The 24721-nt window shown below is 33.6% G+C and overlaps 1 protein-coding gene across 2 annotated transcripts in view; it reads right to left on the bottom strand.

The window, feature by feature from the left end:
- DENND1B (DENN domain containing 1B) overlaps positions 1-24721 on the bottom strand; it is a 327844-nt gene that overhangs the window by 27741 nt on the left and 275382 nt on the right. For both annotated transcript variants that reach the window (XM_043962753.1, XM_043962752.1), the window contains 4 exons: positions 7684-7774; positions 2989-3029; positions 2222-2290; positions 354-410 (listed from right to left, as the gene is read on the bottom strand). In XM_043962753.1, the coding sequence (XP_043818688.1) occupies positions 354-410; positions 2222-2290; positions 2989-3029; positions 7684-7774 (258 nt within the window). The remainder of the gene's footprint in view (positions 1-353; positions 411-2221; positions 2291-2988; positions 3030-7683; positions 7775-24721) is intronic.

Here is a 24721-nt window from a genome sequence, read left to right on the forward strand (position 1 = left end):
GTGATATCAAGACAGTCAACTTTATGAAAACATACATGCCTTAAAGTAACTTTAAAAACCTCTGTTGTCCAATGATAAAACGTGCAAACAATAAAGAGATTATTCAGTAAATGCATATAGAATGACACTTAGCTGCCTGAGGGCTTGTTATGAAAATGTATTATTGAACAAAGGGTTAAGCATATTTCAAAAGTCATTAAAAACACAAATCTCATGTGATTTGTATAAGCTTCAAACTAATGTATAATGTATATGTATAATGTAATGTAAAATATGTATAATATAATGTAAAAGTATAAGCTTCAAACTAATGCAAATGCAAGGTTAGATGAAAGAAAAACTCTATGACATACCCTGTGTTTTAGTTTACTCTTTACTTCTTTTATTCCTTGTTTAGCATGATTCTTTGCCTAGAGAATAAAAAAGGTCTATTTTAGTTCCATTCAAAGAGTGAGTCATGAAAAAAATGAAAATTATATATTAAGTAGATGGACTGTGAACTCAAATTTCAGGCATGTAACACAATTTGTCCAAGTTATATATATATATATATATATATATATATATATATATATCCAAGACATATATAGTATGTTAGTATATGTATAATATGTTTGTATAATGCTCCATTAGACTGTGAGCTCCTTCAGGGCAAGAACTTCCTTTTTTCTCTTTTTGTATCCTCAGCATTTCACACAATGCGAAGCACAGATTAGGTGTTTAATAAATGTTCGCTGACTGACTAACTAATAAGTGAGTAGTTTTACTCTATTCGGATATAAATTTCAGCAATGGCAACATTTAACTTGCTTAGGCTTTCATACTGGAGAACACAATTAAGTGTTCTTTCTATATTTCTGACCTGGACTATTGCAGCAGCCTCATCACTGGGCTCCTGATTTTGCTGGGGAGTACAATAAATAGAACAGTGGGCCTGGAATGAGGAAGACCTGAGGTCAAATTCAGCCTTAGGCACTAGCTGTGTGACCCTGGACAAGTCACTTAAATTCTGTTTTTCTCAGTTTTCTAAACTGTTGGGTACAACAACAGCACCTACCTTGCAGGAATGTCATGAGGATAAAATGAAATATTTGTAAAGTGATTATAGCATACTGCCTGATATGTAGTAGACACTGTAGAAATGCTTATTCTCTTCTTGCTCTTCCCCTTTCCTGTATTAAAATATTTATTTCCAAAAATGACATTAGCCAATATCTCATATTGGCTAATATGATGAGTCAAATAAAAATATCACTATAATTAGGTAGAGAGGAAAAATAAGTATATGGCAAAACAACTGCTAGAAAGGTTTCTGAGGCAGTTAGACAACAAGAATCTATTAAGTGTTTAATTATGTGTAGGCACTGCATTAAGAACTGGGAATTTTTTTTAAGGCATTATAATGGGAGACACAATATGTAAATTACTAGATACATATAAGATACAGAATAGATAAAAGGTAAGCTCACAGAAGGCATTAGCAAGTGGGAGGACTGGGAAAAGCATCCTGTAGAAAGTATGATTTCAGCTGAGTCTTTAAGGAGGCCAGGAAAACTAAGAGGCAAAGTTGAGGGAAAAGATCATGCCAGGAAAGACAGATAGCCAGTGTAAAGGCATAGGAATAGAAGATGGAAGATCTTGTCTGAGGAAGAGCAAGAGGCCAGAGTAGCTAGACTGAAGAATACATGGAGGAATTAGAAATAAAAGCAAGGGTAATTTCTTATAAAAATGAGCCTTAACTGAATTTTAAATTTTATGTGAGAAGAATTAAATTATGTGTTTACTTATTTCTATACATTAATGTTACATGATTTTTCAAATGGTATAAAACTTAGTTATTTCATAACTTTTATTTAAAACTGACAGACATTGACCCATTAGGTTTCACCATATCTAATATGAATGAATCAATGTAACATGGTGAAAATACAACTAGAGTTCTAGTATGGTCCTGGTTTTTGACCCTAGACAATTCAGTAAACATATACATTCTTCCTGATCTGGCAGGAGAAAACCAATCTAGAATGAATTTCTGTTAAGTTCCAAAACTCTTATGCTTAAAAAATTCAAATATCATTTAGGCTGAGAATTATGACGAAAATTTTAGTAAGGTTAACTTTCTTATTAGTTAATATAAAAATTTATTTTAAAAATATTGTTTTTTCACCAGTTTCTTACTTATGAATTAATTTTTTAATTTTAAGAAATGAAAAGAGCTTACAAATTTATATGCTGTTCGTACGGCAGGGGTTGCTTTGGTCACTGCTGTATTAAATAATGCACTTCCCTTCTGTAACAACAACAAAAACCATATAAAAACATGATAAGATTTAGATATCATAATTAAAAAGGCAAATAGGCCCTGAATCAGTTAATAATCACATACATGAAATATAAACAATTTATAATTATATTTCATTTACAAACGAGACAAGATATACATATATGTGTATATCAATATCAGCACATACATATATATCAGTATATACTTAAGTGGCATAATGGATTATGGTTATTATATTTCAAATGTTTATAAAATTAAACACTACCATTATCAACTATTTTAATATTATACAAGAAATCCTCTGTTAGGTTCAAGTTAGTCTATTATAAAAACATTTACCTGCTTGCTACCAGTGATAAATATTGAATCTCACTGTAATATCTAACCCACATTTATGGGATTACGCAGCATGACAAAGTTAGAGAACTCCTTGGCCAAACTGGGAGACATAATATGTTTTTCAAAATGCATTCATTCTGTGTATAAAAACACTTTAAATGTAAAAGTATCTATATAAATATTAGGAAACAAAAGATATGCTGAAGTGTACTGATTTGCAAAATAATTCTTTTGAAAGAAAAGCAATTATATATTTCAAACTTCATAGATATATGGAACTGATTATCCCTAATTTTCCTTTAAACATCCCCAAAACATTTTAAATGTGTGTATATATATATATATATATATATATATATTATTACCTTGACTGTGTGCATCCATTGCTGGTAAGATCTTGAGTTTCCTAGAATATAAAAGGATGAATCATTAATTATATTTTACCACAAATCCTAGATCCAAGCAATTATGGAGTATAATTTCTAGGATTTTAATAGGTAAATCCTATTTATCTACAGTAGTAATTGTATACACTGGGGTAGCCAAATAAATTCTTTAATTTTTAACAATTTCAGAATTTTTTTTTTGCTCCCTTCAAGCAATGGTCGAATTTTTGTTCTTTCAGAACCACTTATTATGAACCTCACATAAATGAACATGCACATATATATCCATCATATTTCTTTCAGAAATTTGTTTCTGAAAGAAAAAAATGTTCATTTGAAAACTAAATATAAGCAGTGAGAAAACAGCTGTTACAATAGCTGTTACTAAACACATGCACATGTTTGTTGGTGGTAGTCATATGACAATTTCTAAGGCTAAAATCTTGTGACATAAAATTGTATACAAATTAAGGATGCAGATATCAATAGGCTTCATAATCTAGTTTCTCTTACATGTCTTTTCTAAAAGCATAACAAAGGGAAGGGATAAAAGTACCTAGCGACTCCTAAGTAATATTTTGAGAAGAGACAGCTACCAGCTAATAGTGGTTCACTAAAAGTAGTCAACAACTCTAAGTGACTTTATTTACTGATAAAGCTGGGTTTTTAAAAGGATTACAGTATTTATAAACACATTTATACATTACCACAATTTTCTCTCCACATAAAACACCTCTTAAATCCTTATTTTAATATAATTACAATTTATTAATACAAGAAGAGATTAATTTATTTTGAATTGTTTGCCTAAATAATCGCTTACAAAAATTTCATGAGAGTTGTCCCAGTAAATGTTCATGAGCTTTATACATGTCACTAAAAGATTAAGATTAGCTTACACTCCTTTAAACTTTGGCACATTAGTTAATAAATAAAATGTGGGGGAAAAAAACAACAAATCTAAAAGAAATAATGAGGGAAAAATCATGTCATAAAGAAAAATCTGTGGCTAGGTAAAATGATATGAAATTTAACTGAAAATATATCTTTATTCTAAAGCTAAGAATGAATAATATACTTAGATGTAAGAGTATTACTTTTTGTTTGTTTGTTTTGTTGTTGTTGTTGTTGTTGTTTTTTGCGGGGCAATGGGGTTGGTCTTGGACTTGCCCAGGGTCACAAAGCCAGCAAGTGTCAAGTGTCTGAGGCTGGACTTGAACCCAGGCACTCCTGAATCCAGGGCCGGTGCTTTATCCACTGTGCCACCTAGCCGCCCCCAGAGTATTACTTTTTTTATAAACATTACCATATTAGGCATTTTATATAAAAAGACTAAAGTAAAAAAAAAAGAAAATGCAAAGTAGCATGCTTCAGTCTGTGTTCATTCAATATCAGTTCTTTCTCTGGAGAGTATTACTTTTAATGATAATTTTAAGTGAAAAAATATGTTTCCAGTTGCACAATATGACAATTACCTTTTCTGACTATGATATGTCTTGTCATATCTTTTATATAGCCAAACTGTGGTGTGGTTTTTTTCACTTTGGTTTTCTGCTATCTTTTTTTATCACTCTCAACTTTCCAATGAGGACTCATTCCATTAATTTCTACCTGGGATAATTCTAATCATAACTACTTTTCAAGAGTTCTTTAATTTGTATATTCCTAATATCCATTTAAACAACATTTAAATTACATTTGTATATGACACTAAGCTAGGGTGAGGTTAACATATGACAAATTTGTTTTCCTTCAGTTGATTTATGACTAAAGCCAGATCAGATATAGAGTTGTACAGTGGGCTTCACAAGTGCTTATAAAGAATAAGGCCAATGATCACTTTTTAAAGTGAGGAGAAGCCCTACATTTGCAAAGAAAGGCTTTTGGCTTTGTAATTCTATACTCAAGTATGAATATTCTCTCCTCTGTCATATTAAGGAATGAATTAAAATAATTAGAATCATAATAAGAAGACCTATTTACATTTTATTTTTATTTGCATTTTCCTAGATAAAGGAGCATTAAAATCAAGAACAATGAAAGAATATGTTTTCAAAGGTGAGGAAAAGGAGAAATAGCTGCTATCCTAAATTTTCTTAAGCAGCAACTAATTGTTTCTTTAGATTTAGTGAATATTTACATCAATAGTACAGGTATTCATAGAAACAATTTGCTTGAATTTAAATATTTAGGATAATAGTCTAAGGAAGCAGCAATTATTGTTTGATGACCAACTACTAACTTCCCTTGTTTCCTAAATGAATGATTTATCTTGGAAAAGTCAACGTAAAGACAAATCTGACTCCCTTATGGCATATGATTTTAAATAGCACCTCTTCCATGTTTAACACGGCCATTTAAAACAATGACTGAAATTTATAAAATCAACTGCTATATAAGTCTATTATGTTTAACGCTCTAAATCACCTCTTTACTTAACCTATTTCATGATAGCTCCTTCTTATAAGAGGGCTAACAAAGTTTTCAAGCTTGAATGTTTTGGAACTACATGCAAGGTTCTCAAAAAAGCATCCTTGTCTTTTAATTTTTATGGACAAAAATGGTCTAGAAAGATCCAATTCATTATCAGAATTGTTCAGTTTAAAAAAAATTGATAGCAATTAAACTCGTTTTGCCTCTTTTTAAGAGTAGAAATAATTCAGGCATGATATTTAAAATGTTTTGTTCTGCACCCTTAATTTCTTGCTTAACAAATATTCTTTTTTCTGACTACTATGAATAAAATCCAAATCCAAATTATTTTCTTTTTTATAAAGAATAATAGATTATTTTAGACTGGATTACACTTAAGACACAGATTTACCCAATTCATATATTAGTTAATACTTTTATTTTTCAATAATAACAAATTTACTTAAAAGTTTTAGTGATCTCTCTGAAAGCATCTATTACAGAGGACTATGGACCAATAATAAAATCGATAGGCTTAAACTATAAAAAGGATCATAGTTCTACCACATTACTGTCACAAGATGTCATTTTCAATTCCACACACTCTGCCAACCCCACAGGTCATAATGATAATGAGACAGCAGTTATGTAAATACTGAATATATGCCTTCAGCAATTTGTCCACGAGCTGACAAAATTCAGCTTGTCTGAGTTGAAAAGTAGAAAAGCCACATTTTAACACACAATTTCCATTGAAGCTAAATCTTTACTTATGAATATAGACTGGCAAGATGATACTACATTCATCACTGCTGAGTCAAGGAAACTAACTTTGCCCTCCAAGTTCAATGTTGCCAATATGATATTCTAATTGTAATGGAGAAAAGTCCTTTAAGATTTAGATTAATTTGCCAAATCCATCTCAGTGGTCACATTATTTCAACATTTTCATGGCCCAGAGAATATCTCAAGGGCCTAAAGAAAACAAAGTTATGTGCAACTATGTGATTAATACATACTGAAACTTGTATTTATGTGATAAATTTTACTTCAGGATGATTAAACTATTGGGGGCAGCTGGGTGGTACAGTGGATAAAGCACCAGCCCAGGATTCAGGAGGACAGGAGTTCAAACCTGGCCTGAGACACTTAACACTAACTGTGTGACCCTGGGCAAGTCACTTAACCCTCATTGCCCCCCCCCACCCCCCAAAAAAAGATGATTAAACTATTTACATGTATAATCTCATCAAGAATAATATTCAGCTTTCTATTAAATTAATGGCTGCAATTCTTTCAAAAGAACAAGCAACAGTATGTTATTATGTATAGCTTAATAAATCTTTTAACCTGCTATAATGTTCTGAAAATTCTGAAGACTGTTATGATACTGGCTAAAATATAATCTTTTGAGTTACCCCTAGCTTATGCTAGATAATCCTTAAACTCTTTTTTGGGGGAGAGGGGGGCAGTTCAATGAGGGTTAAGTGATTTGCCCAGGGTCACACAGCTAGTAAGTGTCAAGTATCTGAGGCTGGATTAGAACTCAGGTCCTCCTGACGCCAGGGCTGATGCTTTATCCACTGTGCCACCTAGGTGCCCCTCCTTAAACTCTCAAGATTAAAGAATACATATAAAATTGCTATTGCTGTTCAGTCATTTCAGTTGTATTCCGCTCTTCATGACTCCATTTGGAGTCTTGTTGGCAAAGAGTGGCTTACCATTTCCTTCTCCAGCTCATTTTATAAATGAGAAAACTAAGCCAAATAGGGTTAAGTGATTTGTCAGGGTCACACAGCTAATAAGTGTCTAAGGCCAGATTTGAACTCACAAAGAGGAGTCTTCCTGAGTCCAGGCCCTGGCAGCCCTATGTAAAATTGCATTGTTATTTTGTATAGGTTTTGGTAATTCGCAAAGGAATTCTTCATAAAATTAAGTTCATTGTAAATGCAACTAAAACAAATTATTTTGGGATGAAATAGATGATAGCCCATGGAATTTAGAGTTGAAAGGGAACATACAAATCATTGAAATAACTCTTTCTTATATAAAATTTGGAGAAACCAAGATTTATAGAAGTGAAATTAAGTGCCCTAAGTCATGCAATTGGTAAAGTCAGAGAATCTAGACACCAGTCAAAATAAATATTACTCTTTTAAGAACGCCAGTGTCATAAAGTGCTTGTGAAATAGAATTTTTAAAAGTTAAAAATTTAAAAATAAAATAACTTTAAGTAAATAATTATTCCAAATTCATCTATACCTCCACAGAAGCCACCTGAAGTGATCTCTTCTTCAAATACATCAGAGAACCCTCTTCCTGCATTTAGCTTTGCCAGTCGACCATCAATAAACTGGAACAGAAAAACATGCGTGTCATGTTCATTATTTACTGTTAATTGTACAATATTAAAATATGATCCAATATGATCCAATACAGAAATACAAGGCAGTGGGTTCTGTATTCCAGCTCTGCCTTTAAGTGGCATATGATGTCAGTCAAGTGCCTTTTATGCACTACATGAGCTTCATTTGTAAAATAAGGATAATACTGTGTTTATAACCTATTTCACACAATTGTGGTCAGCAGAGTGCTGTGTAAAGTATCAAGTCTATGTAAAACTATTGCTATTATTAACAAATATAACATAATAAGAAACTTAGCAAACATAGGGACAGAAACATTGTAGGTGCTTGATAAATGTGTAATTAATTGTGATGCAGAGGTACAACAAAAAGCAAATTTCAACTATTAACCATCAAGAAATCATGACTTTTATGAAGGGTGGCATGGGCCCCCAAATAACTAATTATTTAATAATGAAAACCATTCTAATGGTAGCCACTTTGTTACTTCATAAAGATAGAAAACTGTTCTTAAAAACATAACTATAGTGGGGCAGCTAGGTGGCGCAATGGATAGAGCACTGGCCCTGGAATCAGGAGTACCTGAGTTCAAATTCAGCCTCAGACACTTAACACTTACTAGCTGTGTGACCCTGGGCAAGTCACTTAACCCCAACTGCCTCACTAAAAGAAAAAACAAAACACAAAAAACCATAACTATAGTGTAGATAAGAATGTATATTGAACTGACAATGATGGGGCTATCTAAAATATAAGAATATATATGCGCATATATATATATATATATATATATATCAGAAAGTGAGCTGTAACTTTTTAATATGGTCATATTATAGAACAGTTGAGGAAGCATACTAAAAAACTCCTTTTAGTTCTACTGAAAATAATGAGAAATAATCATTTCTCTAGCCTAAAACCCTTTTTAGACTTTTCCCTTTAGGAAAGTAAATAGAACAAAGTCTAAGGTAGCAGGAAATCAAAGGTTATAATCAAACTTATCTTCTTTAGGTAAGATCATTACTTCTCCACTCCCCCAAAGTGACTGGCACTGAGACATAAATAATGGGAGATGGGGAATCCTTTTTTGCATTCAATGTTAAAATATTTCTTTCTTTCTTTTAATTAATTTTTTTTTGTGGGGCAATGGGGGTTAAGTGACTTGCCCAAGGTCACACAGCTAGTAAGTGTCAAGTGTCTGAGGCTGGATTTGAACTCAGGAACTCCTGAATCCAGGGCCGGTGCTTTATCCACTGTGCCACCTAGCCGCCCCAATGTTAAAATATTGATCACAGGAAGAAAGCTTTTTCAGTTCCTGAGGGGAGAGGTCAAGGATGGAACTGAGTAGTGACTATTGTAGAACATTAAGCCAATTCTGTATTTTATCACATTATGACCATCCTTCAAGTTGCCTATAAATGTTACTTCAAATCATCTTGAGGAGAGAAATGTCTAAGAGCATGGAAGTTAGGGCAGAAGAATATGTTGCTTTAGACATCTAGAGAGTAGAGTATTATTTTTTTTCTTTGACATAATGCAAGTTTTCAAGCTGTTATTCTGGTAGTTCATTAACAAGATTTCCAGGGTCCTTTCTGTGAGAAACAGAAAAGAGTCTACATTACAGGTCAAAAATTATTTTATCCAAGCTGAATAAATGATTTGGTTATTTAAAAAATATATTCTTCTTCCACAATGAGGCACTGCATCACAATCACCTTTTATTTTACTAAAAATGCAAAACATAATTTTGTTAAAATTGACAAACCAGTTTGGCTTTTCTTCTGTAATACCAAAGTAAAAAGTATATACACATACCCATAAAGGCTAAAAGTTGAAAATCACTAGGAGATAACATAAAGGCCAACATTCCACCATGCAGTTCTTTGTAAAGGTAAATTAATGGCTGTATAAACATAACAGTTTTACTTGGTGACTTTGACATAAGGTGTTTACTTGCACAATTCTCAGCTATAGTTACGTATCCACAGCTCGGGAGGTAGGAGCAATGAATTGGCTATTTTCAACATGTAGAAGGGTCTACCAATAATAAATGTTTATTTGTTACTGAAAATATCCTTTGCTGAGATAAAAATTTTTTCATAAAACATTTGATTTCATAATTCCATATCACATATTCTGAAATGATTTATGACATATTTATCTGAAGTATAAGAGATTACACAACATGCATTTAGACTAAGAAATCACTGTAATTAATGAAAACATTTTTAAATACAAGATTGACTAAAAAGACAATCAAATATTTTTAGCTTCTGCAATAAATAATAAACTGTGAATTTAAAAATCAGATTTACACCAAGTCTGTCTTATACATATTTTAAATACAAAGTAAGAAACCAAAACCTGAAGGTGATGTAAGTAGACAGAGAAAGGGAAAGGGAAGGGAATAAGAATTCATTAAGTGTCTACTGTGTGCCAGGCACTGTGCTAAGCATTTTACAATTATTACCTCATTTGATCTTCACAACAACCCTGGGATGTAGGTGCTATTACTATAATCCCCATTTTACAATTGAAAAAACCGAGGCACACAGAGGCTAAATATCAAACCACAAACAACACACATATATTAATCACCTACTATGAATCATGCATGGGAATACAAATAAATCAAAGCCAACCTTCGTAAAAAAGTGCTAAATATTTTGAAAGAAAAGGAAAGTTAAGGTAAATTGATACATTTTAAATGATGCGTTCCAGTTTTCTAGGACAAAAGAAAAAATCCTTTTAAATTACTTAATATGTCAAGAGATAAAGGTCATGAAATTTTCAAAAAGGCTTTCATTTATAGTGTTTTTACTAGAAAAAACCCATCCATTTTAGTTTGAATAGAACAGCTGATAACTAAGGAGAGATGTATTCAGAGGGTATTTACTGATTATGCATTTTCCAGCATGAATTACTATTTTGCGTTGCTAAAACAGTACACTGGAATAAAAAAAAATCATCATTTGGGCTGTGTCACATATTATCATCCTATCTGCAAACAATTGTCGGTAGCAATCTGACATCTGTCAATTTACAAAATGAATGAAAAGGCTAGTTCTTAAAAATATGCCACAAATGAATAAATTGAGAACTAGTAACAATGGACAAGAATGTTTATATAATTGCTTCCTGTTTATTTTTTCTTGGCTAAACTTCTTTCCCTTCATTTTTGCATTCAAAATTAGTATTTTATCCCTATTCCAAATTGAGTTATTATACTGGTCTGGCCATGAACTATCACTGGATTTTTTCACAGTAAAAGAGATAAGCTCATCTTAAGCTACTGCTGTGTAGAAAACTGTCTTTGAACTAAAAGACATTATCTCTTTTGGAACAGTTATGAATTTGCTACATGACATAACCTGACACCTGATTAATGGTAGCCCTCATCATTTGGCAAAAACATACTCATAGATAATTGGAACAGTGGATTTCAGTTCCCAGCTTGCGGATTATTAGAGTTAAGACATTTAGATGTAAGTAATGCCAAGTATGACTGTTAATAACAACAATGGTAGCAACAGAGATCAAGTAAAACATTGTAGATTGATAGTGCTTTATCAAAGAGTTTCCTGTTTTAAGATTAGGGTAATGACATTAATCAATACCTATCAAGCAGTCTATTCAATTATTTAAGGACAAGGACAGTATTTTACTAAATTCTGTAGCACTCACAATTACCAGCAGTATGTCTGGACTTTAATAGGAGCTCATTTGTTGAATGAATAATCATTCTTTTCCTAAAGTGAAATCCAGGAACTCAAAGTAGATAACAAAGAGTGTGCTACAAGATAACGAAAACAGAACATAGCTACAGGAACATACATTTATGAAAAAGTTAAGAAAAAATGATTTATGTAAGGAGTATATATTTTCAAGATGATTACTAAAAATAGAAGCAACAATTTTAATTTAAATCTAAAATGATCCTGAATTTGTCTATAATCATGACATATGGGATACCTATGTGATAGTGTATAAAGAGTACCTTTTCAAGCATTACAAAATGCTTCCTTATATCCTAGTATGACATACATGCGACACAGTTTCTTATCACAGAAAGTTGCTGCTTTTTATTCTAGTGCATTTAATAGTTATCAATGTTTCAAGTTTCATATAGTAATATGAATAGCAATTAGAGAGCTGATATAAGTACTTTGCAAACTTTAAAGGAGCTAAATTAATGCTATTAATAATAATAAAAGTATTTTCAGTTTTAGCTGGTCTGCAGTTGATTATATTGTCAAGTAAAAACAGTAACTGCCATTTAAATTATACTTTTAAAATGGAGAACTTTAAACTGCAAAAGAATATCAAGTGTGAAACTACTGTACAACTTCCTAGATGGTGGGAAAACATGTTCTTATTATATCTTCCAGTTAAACTGGATGGGAATGCAAATTTTTAGTTTACATTACACCTTTCTCCTAAAAGAGGAAACCTGTGCTTCCTCATAGTTCTTAGGCATTCTAACTTTTCTATCTAAAAAGCAACACAAAGTAGTAGATAGGTACCTACCTGGCTGTGAAGCCTTCAGCTTTGAATTCCAGCATCTGATACATACTGGCTGTGTGAACATGGGCAAGTCATTTAACCTTCTCAGTAGTGCTCTAGCAAATTCTAATATAGAATTTGAATAGAAAAGGCCATCTTGCTGACAGAGTTTCCTAGTAATGAATTTCTATCAATGAAATCATACATGCAGACCCTAATTTTATTCCTATTCCCTGTTTAAAAGTTATTTCCAGCAATTCACAGTCATGAAATCCATTTAATACAGTTATTTTTGCTTAATCTGAAAGCATCTAATAGCATAAAATAAATTAATTCCATTGGTAGAAAAAATAACTGAAGTTAGGCATTTTGATTAAAAGAAGTATGAGTAATATCAATATGATTAAAAAAAAACCCAGCCCATTTGAAAGGAATTTTTTACAAGGATAAAAAGCCGGTATAAAGATACCATATTCAGTATTAAGATGCCAGGCTGAAGGCCAAAGCAAAGGAGCAGAGGCATTGAAGTAACACAGCCATCAAATCTACAAACTGAAATCTTATTTTTAGCCTGAAGGAAAAATTGTCATATCTAAAATATTTATTTAAAACAAGAACCCCTTCTTGGGTACAAAGACAGCTGTCTCAACTAATGAAATTAATCTTCTTGGGAGCTGAAGAAAAAAGGTAAAGATTCATTTAAAAAATGTAAAACTTCATTTGAGGACAACTATTAAAACACTACCAAGTTTCTCTGGGTTAGAACATTTTTATTTCAATATATACTGTGGGAAAACAAATATATAGTTCATTCAAAGTTCTTCCTCCTAAAAAAAAATTCTCAGTAAAAATTTAACAATATGATGCCATGTCTTGTCCCTAAAGTTTGAAGGAAGATGTTTTATTTTGATAAATTTAGAGCTGAATCTCTATCTATATGGTGGTATGTACAAACACATACATTCAATTTGCTGATTTTTTTTCCTGGCACATTAACCATTTTTCTGAATGGGAGAATGTGTGAGGAAAGGAAAAGTAGGGTATGAGAACAGTACAGTGGTGGAGTCAGTAAGAATATAACTCTCAGATCAACAATGACTTCAGTAAATTGGAAAGCATTTAGGTACACACCACAGGTGGTGGCAGATATTATGGGAGGAAGAGTTAGTGTAGAGTGTTAGAACATGAGAGTGAAATCATCTGCCTGGGAGAGGAACTCATACTTTGGCAGGGGAAAGAAATATCTAGTGAGGAAGCCATGGGGACCTTTATAGGGCTGACAATTAATCTAGGTACCAGGCAGAAGAAGCAATATAAATACTAAGCTTGAGTCAGCTACTATAACTATGGGTCAACAAGAAATAGAAAGGACAGGATTACTCTCCTGGTATAGGTACTTTAAGTATTTTCACTTTCCAGATAAGAAGACTGAGGCTCAGAGTGACTAAATGACTTGGACATAGTCATATAGCTAATAAGTGTCAGAGGTAAGATTTAAACCCAGATCTTTACTGACTCCTAGTCCAACACTATTATGCCACACTGTTGGAAAGCAGTTAGGGTGAAAACTACATGACCTACAAAATGGAACTGCGTATGTTCTAACAGACAGAAAATGACTATTTGTCACTGTGGGACTTATTTTCAAATCAACTGTCCATGTTTAATCAAATTAACAAATTAACTAGAACACTGGTCGCAACATCAAATTAGAAGAAAGGAAGAAAAATGAAAAGGCCTCAACCTGAACTATTTAAACAAACAAATTAATTAATCCAATAAACATTTATAAATAGTCTACTATGTGGTTAGGTCTGGAACATGTGATCAACAAGATGACAAACTAGATATTTTCTCTAATCCTCATGACCTCTCATAGCTCTCCAAAAAAGAAATTATGTTCCAAATATAAAACAGCTTCAGCTATTTCCATAATCTAGGGCACGCAGAATCTAAAAGAAGGCAAAGCAAAACAAAGCACAGGTACTGATGCTTACTCAGCACCCCTCTACTACCTCACAGGCTGCCAACAGTGAGGCTGCACTAGCAGACCCGAGGACTTGACACAGGTTTGCATCCAAACCTATTCCTATATCCTAGTCACCCTCCCTCTTTCCAGGGTGATAAAGCCTTAGCTCCAGGCCCTGGAAGTTTCTTCAAGGCTCAATAGCCAGCTTGGCCATAGCATTTCAGGAGCAAAAGCCTGCTAGGGGCTGAAACCTGAAGCACCAATGCTTATGTTGGAGAAAGCAGCCTCTGACAGTACCAGAAAAGGGAGGCTCTGAAGTGCCAGTGCCAAGCCAGAGAACTAAGGAACAGAGGGGGTGGGACAGGTCACCAAGACAGCACATTGTGAGTGTGGGGAGCTGTGTAGCATTTCAGTAAGTATGAAGGAAGAGCACAGCATTCAGCAGGCGTCAATTCTGACCACCCAAAAGTTACTTGGGGCAGAGACCTAGGCTGGTGATCTGTGAATTGTCCAGTGTGGGAGGGGGGGCTGAGATATTTTAAGATATATCTCTCCCCCAGTGTCCCCCCTACCAAGGAAACTACAATTACAAGGGAGGGAGTCAGAAATGAGCAATAAGGGATTTGGGGGGGGGGACTGAAAGTACTAAAGATTCCAGAAAGAAAAAAAAATCTCAAAGATCTTAAACATAAACAGATAAATCAACAGGAAAGCAGTTACGATAGAAGGAAACATAAACTCCAAATAAAGAAGAGAAGCAAATAACCAGAATAGTAAAAGAAAATATATAAAAAAATTTTAAAAGAAAATATATTCACTACGAAAACAAAACTTAGGGATCTCAAAGACAGTATGAGAAGAAACAACCTAAGGATCATACATCTACAAGTAGATCATGAGAGGACAAAACCCTTTATACTTACTATTACAATGAAAGAAATAATAGAAGAGATCTGCCCAGAACTTCTGAACACAGAAAATGGGAATAGAAAGGAGTGAGAAATGAGCTGGGGTCAAATCAAGGACTCACAATGAGAAGTATGGTCTCATAAAGAGAAGTGACTAGAGGGAGTGGGTGAGGAAGAACAGAGAATGAAAAGGGGAAGAAAGGAAGCAGGTCTTATTTTGCAGGTGGGAAGAGGTTCCACTGCTGAGTGCTCCTAGAATGAAGGGACATGAGGAATTTACACAGGATGACTTTACATAGGGGATTTTGGTGCCTGATAAATATATTTACCTGGAGAAGGGGATAGTTGGAGAGCATGGACAAAGGGAGCAAAATTCTAGGCAAATGCAAGGGGGACAAGAATCACATGATCATTAGGGGAGGGGAAGTGCCTTGCCATACAGCAGTGTCCTCTCTGACACTTGCAATACTAGGCTTTGTTCTGAGAGTGAGATACAACGGAAAAGGCAACAGCAGAAAGGGCCTATAGGACAGAGTCTAGAAGCTTTGATTATATGAAGAATACAGAGAAAAGGGATAAATCAGACAATTATAGGGGTCATAAATCAGAGAATGAGGATCTAGAGTAAACAAAAAGAGGAGATGGATAATAAAGAGAGTGATAGAAAATCTTTTTGGAAAGGAGCACAATGAAAAGGTATTTTAAAAAACAATGAATAGGAGTACCTGAAAAGGGGGGCTGTCTACCTGACTGGGAGGGAAATAAAGGAGGGGGTGGGGAGAAGAAATATATAAAGAGATAAAAACAGGAGAGAATAAGCAATAAACAAAATCTCAAAGGAAAAGGGGTAAAAATAAGAAGGGATCAAGGAAGAGGAGAAAAGAGCCAGTGAGAATAGAGCAACTTAAAACAAAGACATAGACAAAATAAAACTGAGGGGATGGGGAAAAAATTTGCTATGTATCAGTTAACTTCAAAAAGAGAAGTGTGCCATCATATCAGACAAAGTTAACACAAACATTCAAAAAATAAACAGGGATAAACAAGGAAATTGAATTATGCTGAAAGGAACCATAGACAACAAAGCAATACATTTAATATGCTCCAACTGCCTTTGCATCCAAATTCATAAAGAAAATATCATCTGAACTATAGGCAATAACCAAATATTGACAGAAGACTTCAATATCCCTGTATCAGTTTATGATACATCTAGCAGAATGATAAACAAAAGGGAAACTATGGAATTGAACAAATTTCTAAAGAAACTAGAATTTTAAAAAACTTATAACACCTTCCAAATAGGAAAGCAAAAAGAATATATATATATATATACATATATATATATATATATGTCTCTATACCACATGGAACTTTTATTAAAAAAATGACCATGTACTAGGACGAGAGATATTACAAATAAATGTAAAAAGGCAGAAATTGTCACTTTATCCTTTATAGACCACAATGGAGTAAGGTTGGAAATTGGTACAGAGATCACAACAAAAGATTCAGATAAATGGAGACTCAATAAAATCTTAAATAATTAGTGGGTAAAAGAACAAATCATAGAAATAATTAATATGTAAAAGGAAATTATAATGGGGAAAAATATACCAAAATTTCTGGGACGTGACTGAAGTGGCCCTCAGAGAAAGAGAATCATACATTAGCAAAACAGAAAAAGAAATTAATGAACTGAATATACATTTAAAAATTATAAAATAAACAAACCTAAAGTAAGTATAAAAGAGGCAATACTAAAAATTATAGAGGAAATAACCTAGAAACAAAAAATAGAAACAACAAATAAAAATAAAAACCAGTTCTTTGAAATACCTAGTAAAATTGATAAACCCTTAGCTAAACTACTTTAAAAAAAACAGAAATGAAAACCAAATCAATAAACTGGCAAATGAGCAAGGTGAAATTGCAGTAAAATAAAAATAATAATCATAATATATTATGCACAGTTAAATGCCCCCAAATTGTTGTTCATCCTTTGTTTTCTAAGAGGAACAATAAAATTCATTATTTCTTTTTATTTATTTATTATTTTATTATGCAAAAAACCTATTGAACACAAAAGAAATAGAAGAATATCTTCAAAAGTTTTAACTATCTGAGCTATCAGAAGACCAGATAGAGATCTTAAATAATCTGATCTCAGAAAAGGAAACACATATAGCTGGAAAGAAACTACTAAAGAAAAAACTCCTGGACCTGATTCAGAGGAAAAAGTATATCAAACTTTTAAAGAACAGTCAATACTTATATTTCACAAATTACTCTAAAACTTATAAAAGAAACATAACAATCCTCTTATGAGACACATAATCTAATAACTAAACCAAGGAAAGATATAGCCTAGAAAGAAACTATACGCCAAAATCAGTAATAGTTGATTCAAAAAAAAAATTTTTTAATCCTATCACACAGATTGCAGCAATTTATCCAAGAAATCATTCATTATGACCAAGTGAAATTTACAGCAGGAATGTAAAGATGGTTCAACATTAGGAAAACAATCCATATAAATAATTATATTAAAAATCAAAACATCCAAAAACACAAGATCATCTCAATAGACACAGAAAAAGCTTTTGACAAAGTACAACACTTTGATGCTAAAAATCCTATAAAGTATAAGTACAGGGGAACATTTTTTAATATCATAAAAAGTATCTAACTAAAACCAAAAGGAAGTATCGCATGCAATGGGGATATACTAGGAATTAAGAAGTATTAAAAACATCCTTTACTGGCTACTGTGCAATAAAATAATTTAAAAGAAAGGCATTTGAATAAAGGATTAAAATTAATTGGAGATTCATTAATTTAAGCATAAAGAATTGGTGGGTAAATGAGCAATTCAGAGAAACAACTGAAAGTTTAATTAAAGAAAATGACGATGAAATAATATCATAAAACTTTTAAGCAATCCTCAATTTATCTCTAGATGCTTTCATCAACAAAATGTAGAGGTGATCCATGAATTCAATATGTAACTAAAAGCGCAACAAAACAAAAAATCTCAACTATTCACTACAGTAGAAATTCTGAAAACATAAAGAAGAAATTAAAAGAATTGAATACAAAAACCTCATCAAACAGATAGTAAAACTATTAGCTCTCTTTCCTGAAAAAAAAATTGACCATTTTTAAGAGGGAGAAGGAAATTAATTTTTTGGTGTCAAAAATGAAAAAAGGAAATTTCACAATTTAAAAAAATTACAAACTATTGTAAACTACTCAAATATATGCCAACAAAAGCACCAATTTAAATTTAATGAATGACTACTTAACAAAAAATTAAAATGGATTAACAGAAAGAGAAAGATTATTTAAATAAATCAATTAAAAAAAAAACAAAACAAACTGAATAAGCCATTAATGAACTTTCCCAGTAAAGAAAACCCAGGATGAGACAGATTTACAAATAAATTTAAATAATCAAACATTATTACAACAAACTTTTATTCTATGATATGGTGAAATAATAATTAATTTAACATAAACTGTTAACAAAAGTAGAAGAAATGCTTCTAAGTTCCTTCTTTGACATAAATTTAGTCTTGATATCTAAATGAGGGAAAAAACCAAACAGAACAGAAAACAACAGATAAATAACACAGACACTGACACAAAAATGTCAAATAAAATACTAGCAAAGAGGCTGCAACAATATACTAAGAAAATTATATACCAAGTTGGATTTATACCAGGAATACAACATTGGCTCAGTAGGACAATGTAGCATTACAGGAAGAGAACTCAGGGAGAGCAGTCACATGAAAACCTAGAGAGAAGAAAATATCAAGGAAAAGAGGGTGATAAAGAGTGTCAAAAGCTGAAGAGAAGTCAAGAAGAATAAGCAATGAGTAAAGGACATTAGATCTGGCAATCAAGAGATCATTAATAACTACAGAGAGAGCACTTTTAGTTGAATGATGAGTTCAGAAGCCAGACTGTAAAGAGTTAAGAAGATAGTGAGAGGAAAGGAAGCACCCATTAAATATGGTTTCTCAAGGAGTTTCACCACAAAAGTTAGTAGTGATATAGGACAAAAGGTAGCAAGGATAGGAAGGTCAAGTGAAGCTTTTTTGAAAATGGGTAAAACATAATAAGCTTGTTTGTAGGCAATTAGGAAGCAGTCAGTAGACAGGGAGTGACTGCATAGGAGAAAGAAAGTAGGAATGGAGATGACAAAATGGAGTGTGCTCCCTAGTCCAGGTGGAGGGCTTTGCCTTAGCAAGGAACTTCATGAGACAAGAATGAAGGAGAAGAAAGTGGCAGAAATCATTAGAGTTCTGTGAGATAAAGAAGAGGGAAGAGGAAGGAACTCTTTGTGAATAGCCTCATTTTTTCCACAAAATGTGAAAATATGCTTCTCAAATGAGAGGGGAAGGGGTAGCTGTGGGAGGCTTGAAGAAGAATTTAAAGATTCGAAAAAGACACTGTAGTGAACAGGATGGTAAATTTGATTAGGGATGTATAAAAGGATTGCCTTAACATATTGAGAGCCCAGTAAACCTCACATAACATAAACTTATAGGAGAGCCAGGCAGCATGGTTTCCTCATTTTATCCAGCTTTACTCTGCAAAGCAGAGGGAGAGGTAGAATGCCAACAGATTATGATTAGTGTGGTTGAAAACTATGACCATCTCTGTGTAGCTATGACTGGGTGCAAGAGTTGGTCATGGGCAATGAGAAAGTTGAGGAATTGGAAAATTAAAAGATTTAAGGAAGTAGGAATATGTATACTGAAATGTCCTCACATGAGGGCAGAAGTATGGGAGGAGAGAAAGACTGTGAACCAGGTACTGAACTCAACAAGGAAAAAAGGAGAGTACCACTACAGGTCTGTAGAGAGCAGCTATCAGAATTTTAATTGGGTGGTACATATGGATTGAGTAAACCTCAAAAGAGGAGAGGGTTCTGAGTGATGGTGGTATAGTGAGAGACTGGAAATTACAAAGGGAAACTCGGAATACTCCAGCTCTCCCACCACAAACAGTGAGTCTGGGTGAATGAGTTGAAATCTAACCTTGGAAAGAATAGCCAGAAAAATAGTGTCATCAGAAGAGAGCCAAGTTTCAGTGAGTAAAAGAAGATGGAGAGGGCAAGAAAAGACAAGGTTTAAGATGAAATCGAGTCACCTTTTATGAGAAAACGGCACCACCTAGCAAAATAATCTTATACATTGAAGGTGTATATGTTCATTGAATAAATGAATGGATCACTAAGAATCTATGGAATAGTATATTATTTTCTGTAACACTACTTTTATTTCCAGAACTATTTTAAAGATATTTCTAAATAGATACCATGATACATGATTTGAAACTCAAGTATATATAGGACACAGAAAAGTATCTTTGTAGAAGAAATCTAGAGAACATTTTATTTTGTCTCCTATCTTCCTTCCAAGACTTAGCCATTAATCTTTGATGTAGAACAATGTCAAATGCTTTTTAAAAAATCAAAGTACACTATATCCATTGAATTTCCCTTATCTATCATGGCAGCATATCTCCAAAGAAGTCTAGCAGATTAGTTAAGCATGACCTCCCCTGCCTGAATCCATTCTGGATAGCCTTAATCAAATCATGGGTTCCCAGGTGTTCTCTCAATACAACCCATAATACAGTTTCCCAAGGTCTGCCAAGATTCCAAGTAAAAGTTACTGTAATTCAATTTTCTACTCTGCCTTTATCAGTTTTTTAAGAAACTGAAATGATTTGTTTCAATTTCAAATCAAAGAAATTTTCCTTCAATATAATTAAATTTTAAAAGTTAAACAACTTTTAACTTACTGTGCTATTTATTTTAAGTATAGGTTATAAAGATTTTATTCTAGTAAATTCTATCACATTGTGGAATAATAAATGTGCTATATTTTTGTTCCTATTTCTCTATTAACTGTATAATTCCTGGGTCACTTGTGAAGAAGTTGATTTTTTTAAAAATTTATGTCTTCTACATCTATAAGTATTCTACTTACTTTGAATATATATTAAAGGATCATATAATTTAAAGCTGGAGAGGTTAAGGGACTAGCTAAAGGTCTCACAGATGTTAAGGATTAGTATGGAATTAAAATCCATGTCCTCTTACTCCAAATTCTTCATATTTTGACAATATTGTGTCCCCAACATCAATTCTCACCTTGCTCTCCAATACTACTTCCAGGTTCCTTTTCTACATCCATCATTCTATAACCTTTCTCTTTTCCTTTGAGGTTCATGCAATTCATATCTATCACCCAATCAAAATCCTGCTAACTGTTGTCTATAAACCTCAAAGTCACTTCCCCTTCCTTCCACAATGAGTTCAGTACCTGGTTTACAAATTCTCTCAACTCAATCTCACACAAAGATAGTCATAACCTTCATTAGTCATACATCATGCACAAGTTTAATAACTCCATGTTCAAGAAATATGAAATCCTTTTATCTGACCATTATCTATTATTGGCTTTCCACCTCTTCCTCTGTCTTCCCCTACCAAATCCTATTCTTTGTCCACACTGTGATCACCAATCCCTCTACCTCACAGTTCTGACCCAGGCCATCTCCTTTGTCCTAGCCACACTCTCTCCTCTTTCCCCCATCTTCATACCTTGATGAACCAGTTTGACTCTACACTGTCCTCTTCTTTTAAGTCCCTTACCCTCTTATCAGCCTTGAATAATTTTTATCATCTGTTGCCTTTGCTCCTACATACATCTTGCTGAATGAAGGTAGAGAAAGTCATGCAACCATTATGACTGGGTGCATAAGAATTTATGCTAGACAATCTCAAGTGGGCCCTCATTGCTGCTAGGCAATCCTACACCTCTCTTATTACTCACTATCTCACTCTCTACAATATCTCTTCCAAAACTTTTCACCTCCCCTCTCCCCTTATCCTCTTGGCTGAGAACGTTCCCTCATCTTTTAGATAAAAACTTGTGGCCATTCACTGTGAATTCTGTCTTCTCTCCTCTTCTTCATCTCATCACTCGCATGTCTTCTGCCACAATCTCCTCCTTCGCTCTATCTCACATGATGAGGTGGCTGTATTCCTTAACAAGACTAATCCCTCTACATGCACAGTCAATTTTACTTCATCTTATTTCCTCCAACAGGTTGTTCCTCTGTAATCCATACTCTATCATTTATCTTCAATCCCTCTCCATTTTCTTACTGGCTCACACCCTACTGCATTCAAACATGCCCATGTCTCTCATCCCACGAAATACTTGACTTGATTCTTCCATCCCTGTTAACTATCATGCTATCGCTTCTGCCTTTTGTGGATAAACTCCTTGAAAAGGCCACTTAAAATTTAGGAATCCAATTTCTATCCACTTACTCTCTTCTTAACCCCTTAAAATCCAGATTCTGATCTTATTCCACTAAAATTCTCTCTCCAAAGTTACGAGTGATCTCTTAAATGCCAAATCGAATGGCCTTTTCTCGATCCTCATTCCTCTTGACACTGCTCATTAGCCTCCTCCTTGATAGTATCCTTTCTTTAGGTGTTTGGGACACCACTCTCTCCTGTTTCTCCTCCTACCTATATGACCACTCCTCAGTCTCTTTTGCTGGATCCTCGCCTAGATCACACCATCTAACCATAATGTTTCACAAAGTTCTGTCCTAGGCCCTCTCTTCTTCTTCCTCTCTACTACTTCACTTGGTGATTTTATCAGTTCCAATGGATTTAATTACTATCTTTTAAATAAATGGTCAAAGGTTATGAATAGGCTGTTTTCAGATGAAGAAACTGAAGCTATTTATACTCATATGAAAAAAATGCTCTAAGTCACTACTGATTAAAGAAATGCAAATTAAAACAATTCTGAAGTACCACCTCATACCTATCAGATTGGCTAATATGATGGAAAAGGAAAATGATAAATATTGGAGAAGATGTAGGAAAACTGGGACACTGATGCATTGCTGTTAGAGTTTTGAACTGATCTAACTATTCTGGAGAGCAATTTGGAAATATGCCCAAAGGGCAATCAAACTGTGCATACCCTGTGACTCAGTAATACCACTACTAGGTCTATATCCCAAAGAGATCATAAAAAAGGGAAAAGGACCCACATGTACAAAAATATTTATAGCTGCTTTTTTGTGGTGAAAAAGAATTGGTAATTGAGGGGATGCCCATCAACACGTGAATGGCTAAGCAAGTCATGGTACATTAATACATGGTATGTGAATATATGTCTATATGTATATGGAATACTATTGTGCTATATGAAATGAGCTGACAGATTTCAGAAAAACCTGGAGAGATTTACATGAATTGATAATAAGAGAATTGAGCAAAACCAGAGGAACACTGTACATAGTAACAGCAACACTGTGCAATGATCAACTATGATAGACTTAGCTCTTCTCAGCATCACATTTTTCCAAGACAATTCCAAAAGACTCATGTTGTCCACATCCAAAGAAAGAACTATGGAATCTGAATGCAAACAAAGCATACTATTTTCACGTTGGGTTTTTTTTCATCATTTTCCCCTTTTGTTTCTTCTTTTACAACATGACTAATGTGGAATTATATTTAACATGACTACAGATATATAACCTATATCAGATTGCTTGTTATCTTGGGGGTGGGGGAGGAGAGGGAGAGAAATTTGGAACTGAAAATCTTATAAAAATGAATCCATCTTTATATGTAATTGGAAAAAATAAAATTCTATTAAATTATCTTTATGCTGCTGCATCTCAATTCAATCTATCCTGCCCCAACCTTTCTGGTGACTTCCAATCTCTTTCAAAAATCTCAAACTTGGATGTCTTGTAGACATCTTAAATTCATTATCTCCAGAACCAAATTCATTATTTCTCTTCCCTATTACTATGGAGGGTGACACCATCCTAGTCCCTCAGGCTCAAAACCTTAGTGATATCTTTAACTGAACACTTAACAAATATTTATTGATTGACTGGACCTCAACATGGTCTCAGGCTTCTCTTGATCTGGGGGATTTACTTTTGCCCAGGTGCAGTTTCTGTCCCAAGTGAATTTTTGGGAAACAGGACTTGTCCCAACTGTATGCCAGTTTTTATTAGGTCTGGTGCAAACCATTTGCATACTATCAGAATTCCTTTTGACATTTAGTCCTGTTTAGTATAATCTCTCCACGTAGAGCATGGTTCCACCATCCTAAACCATAGCCTCTTTCAAAAGTGGTTAGGCAGACTTGTAGTCTGCTTCTTTGTTGCCACGAAATGGTGGGCTGAGGTAAGGGGTAGGGAGTGCTGTCAGCAACGATAGCAGTATCAAGAAAACTGCTAAATACATCCTAATCAGGTTGTGTGGGTCTTTCTAGTGCAAGAAGGCTTAGGTAGAGAGTGAAGAGTGAGAGCATAAGGATTAGTGTTCTTAGCTGATAATTCAAAAGGCTGTTAAATAGTTAGGTATCTTGGTGTCTTTAACTATGGAGATGGTGGGAATTGCTCTACCTCTGGCTCACAAATCCTATTTTGGATGATTTTTGAGAGTTAGTTAAGACTGGAGAAAATGTCTACACTTTCATCTTGTGGGT

Source organism: Dromiciops gliroides, chromosome 4 (assembly GCF_019393635.1).
Source record: "Dromiciops gliroides isolate mDroGli1 chromosome 4, mDroGli1.pri, whole genome shotgun sequence".
Classification (NCBI taxonomy): domain Eukaryota; kingdom Metazoa; phylum Chordata; class Mammalia; order Microbiotheria; family Microbiotheriidae; genus Dromiciops; species Dromiciops gliroides.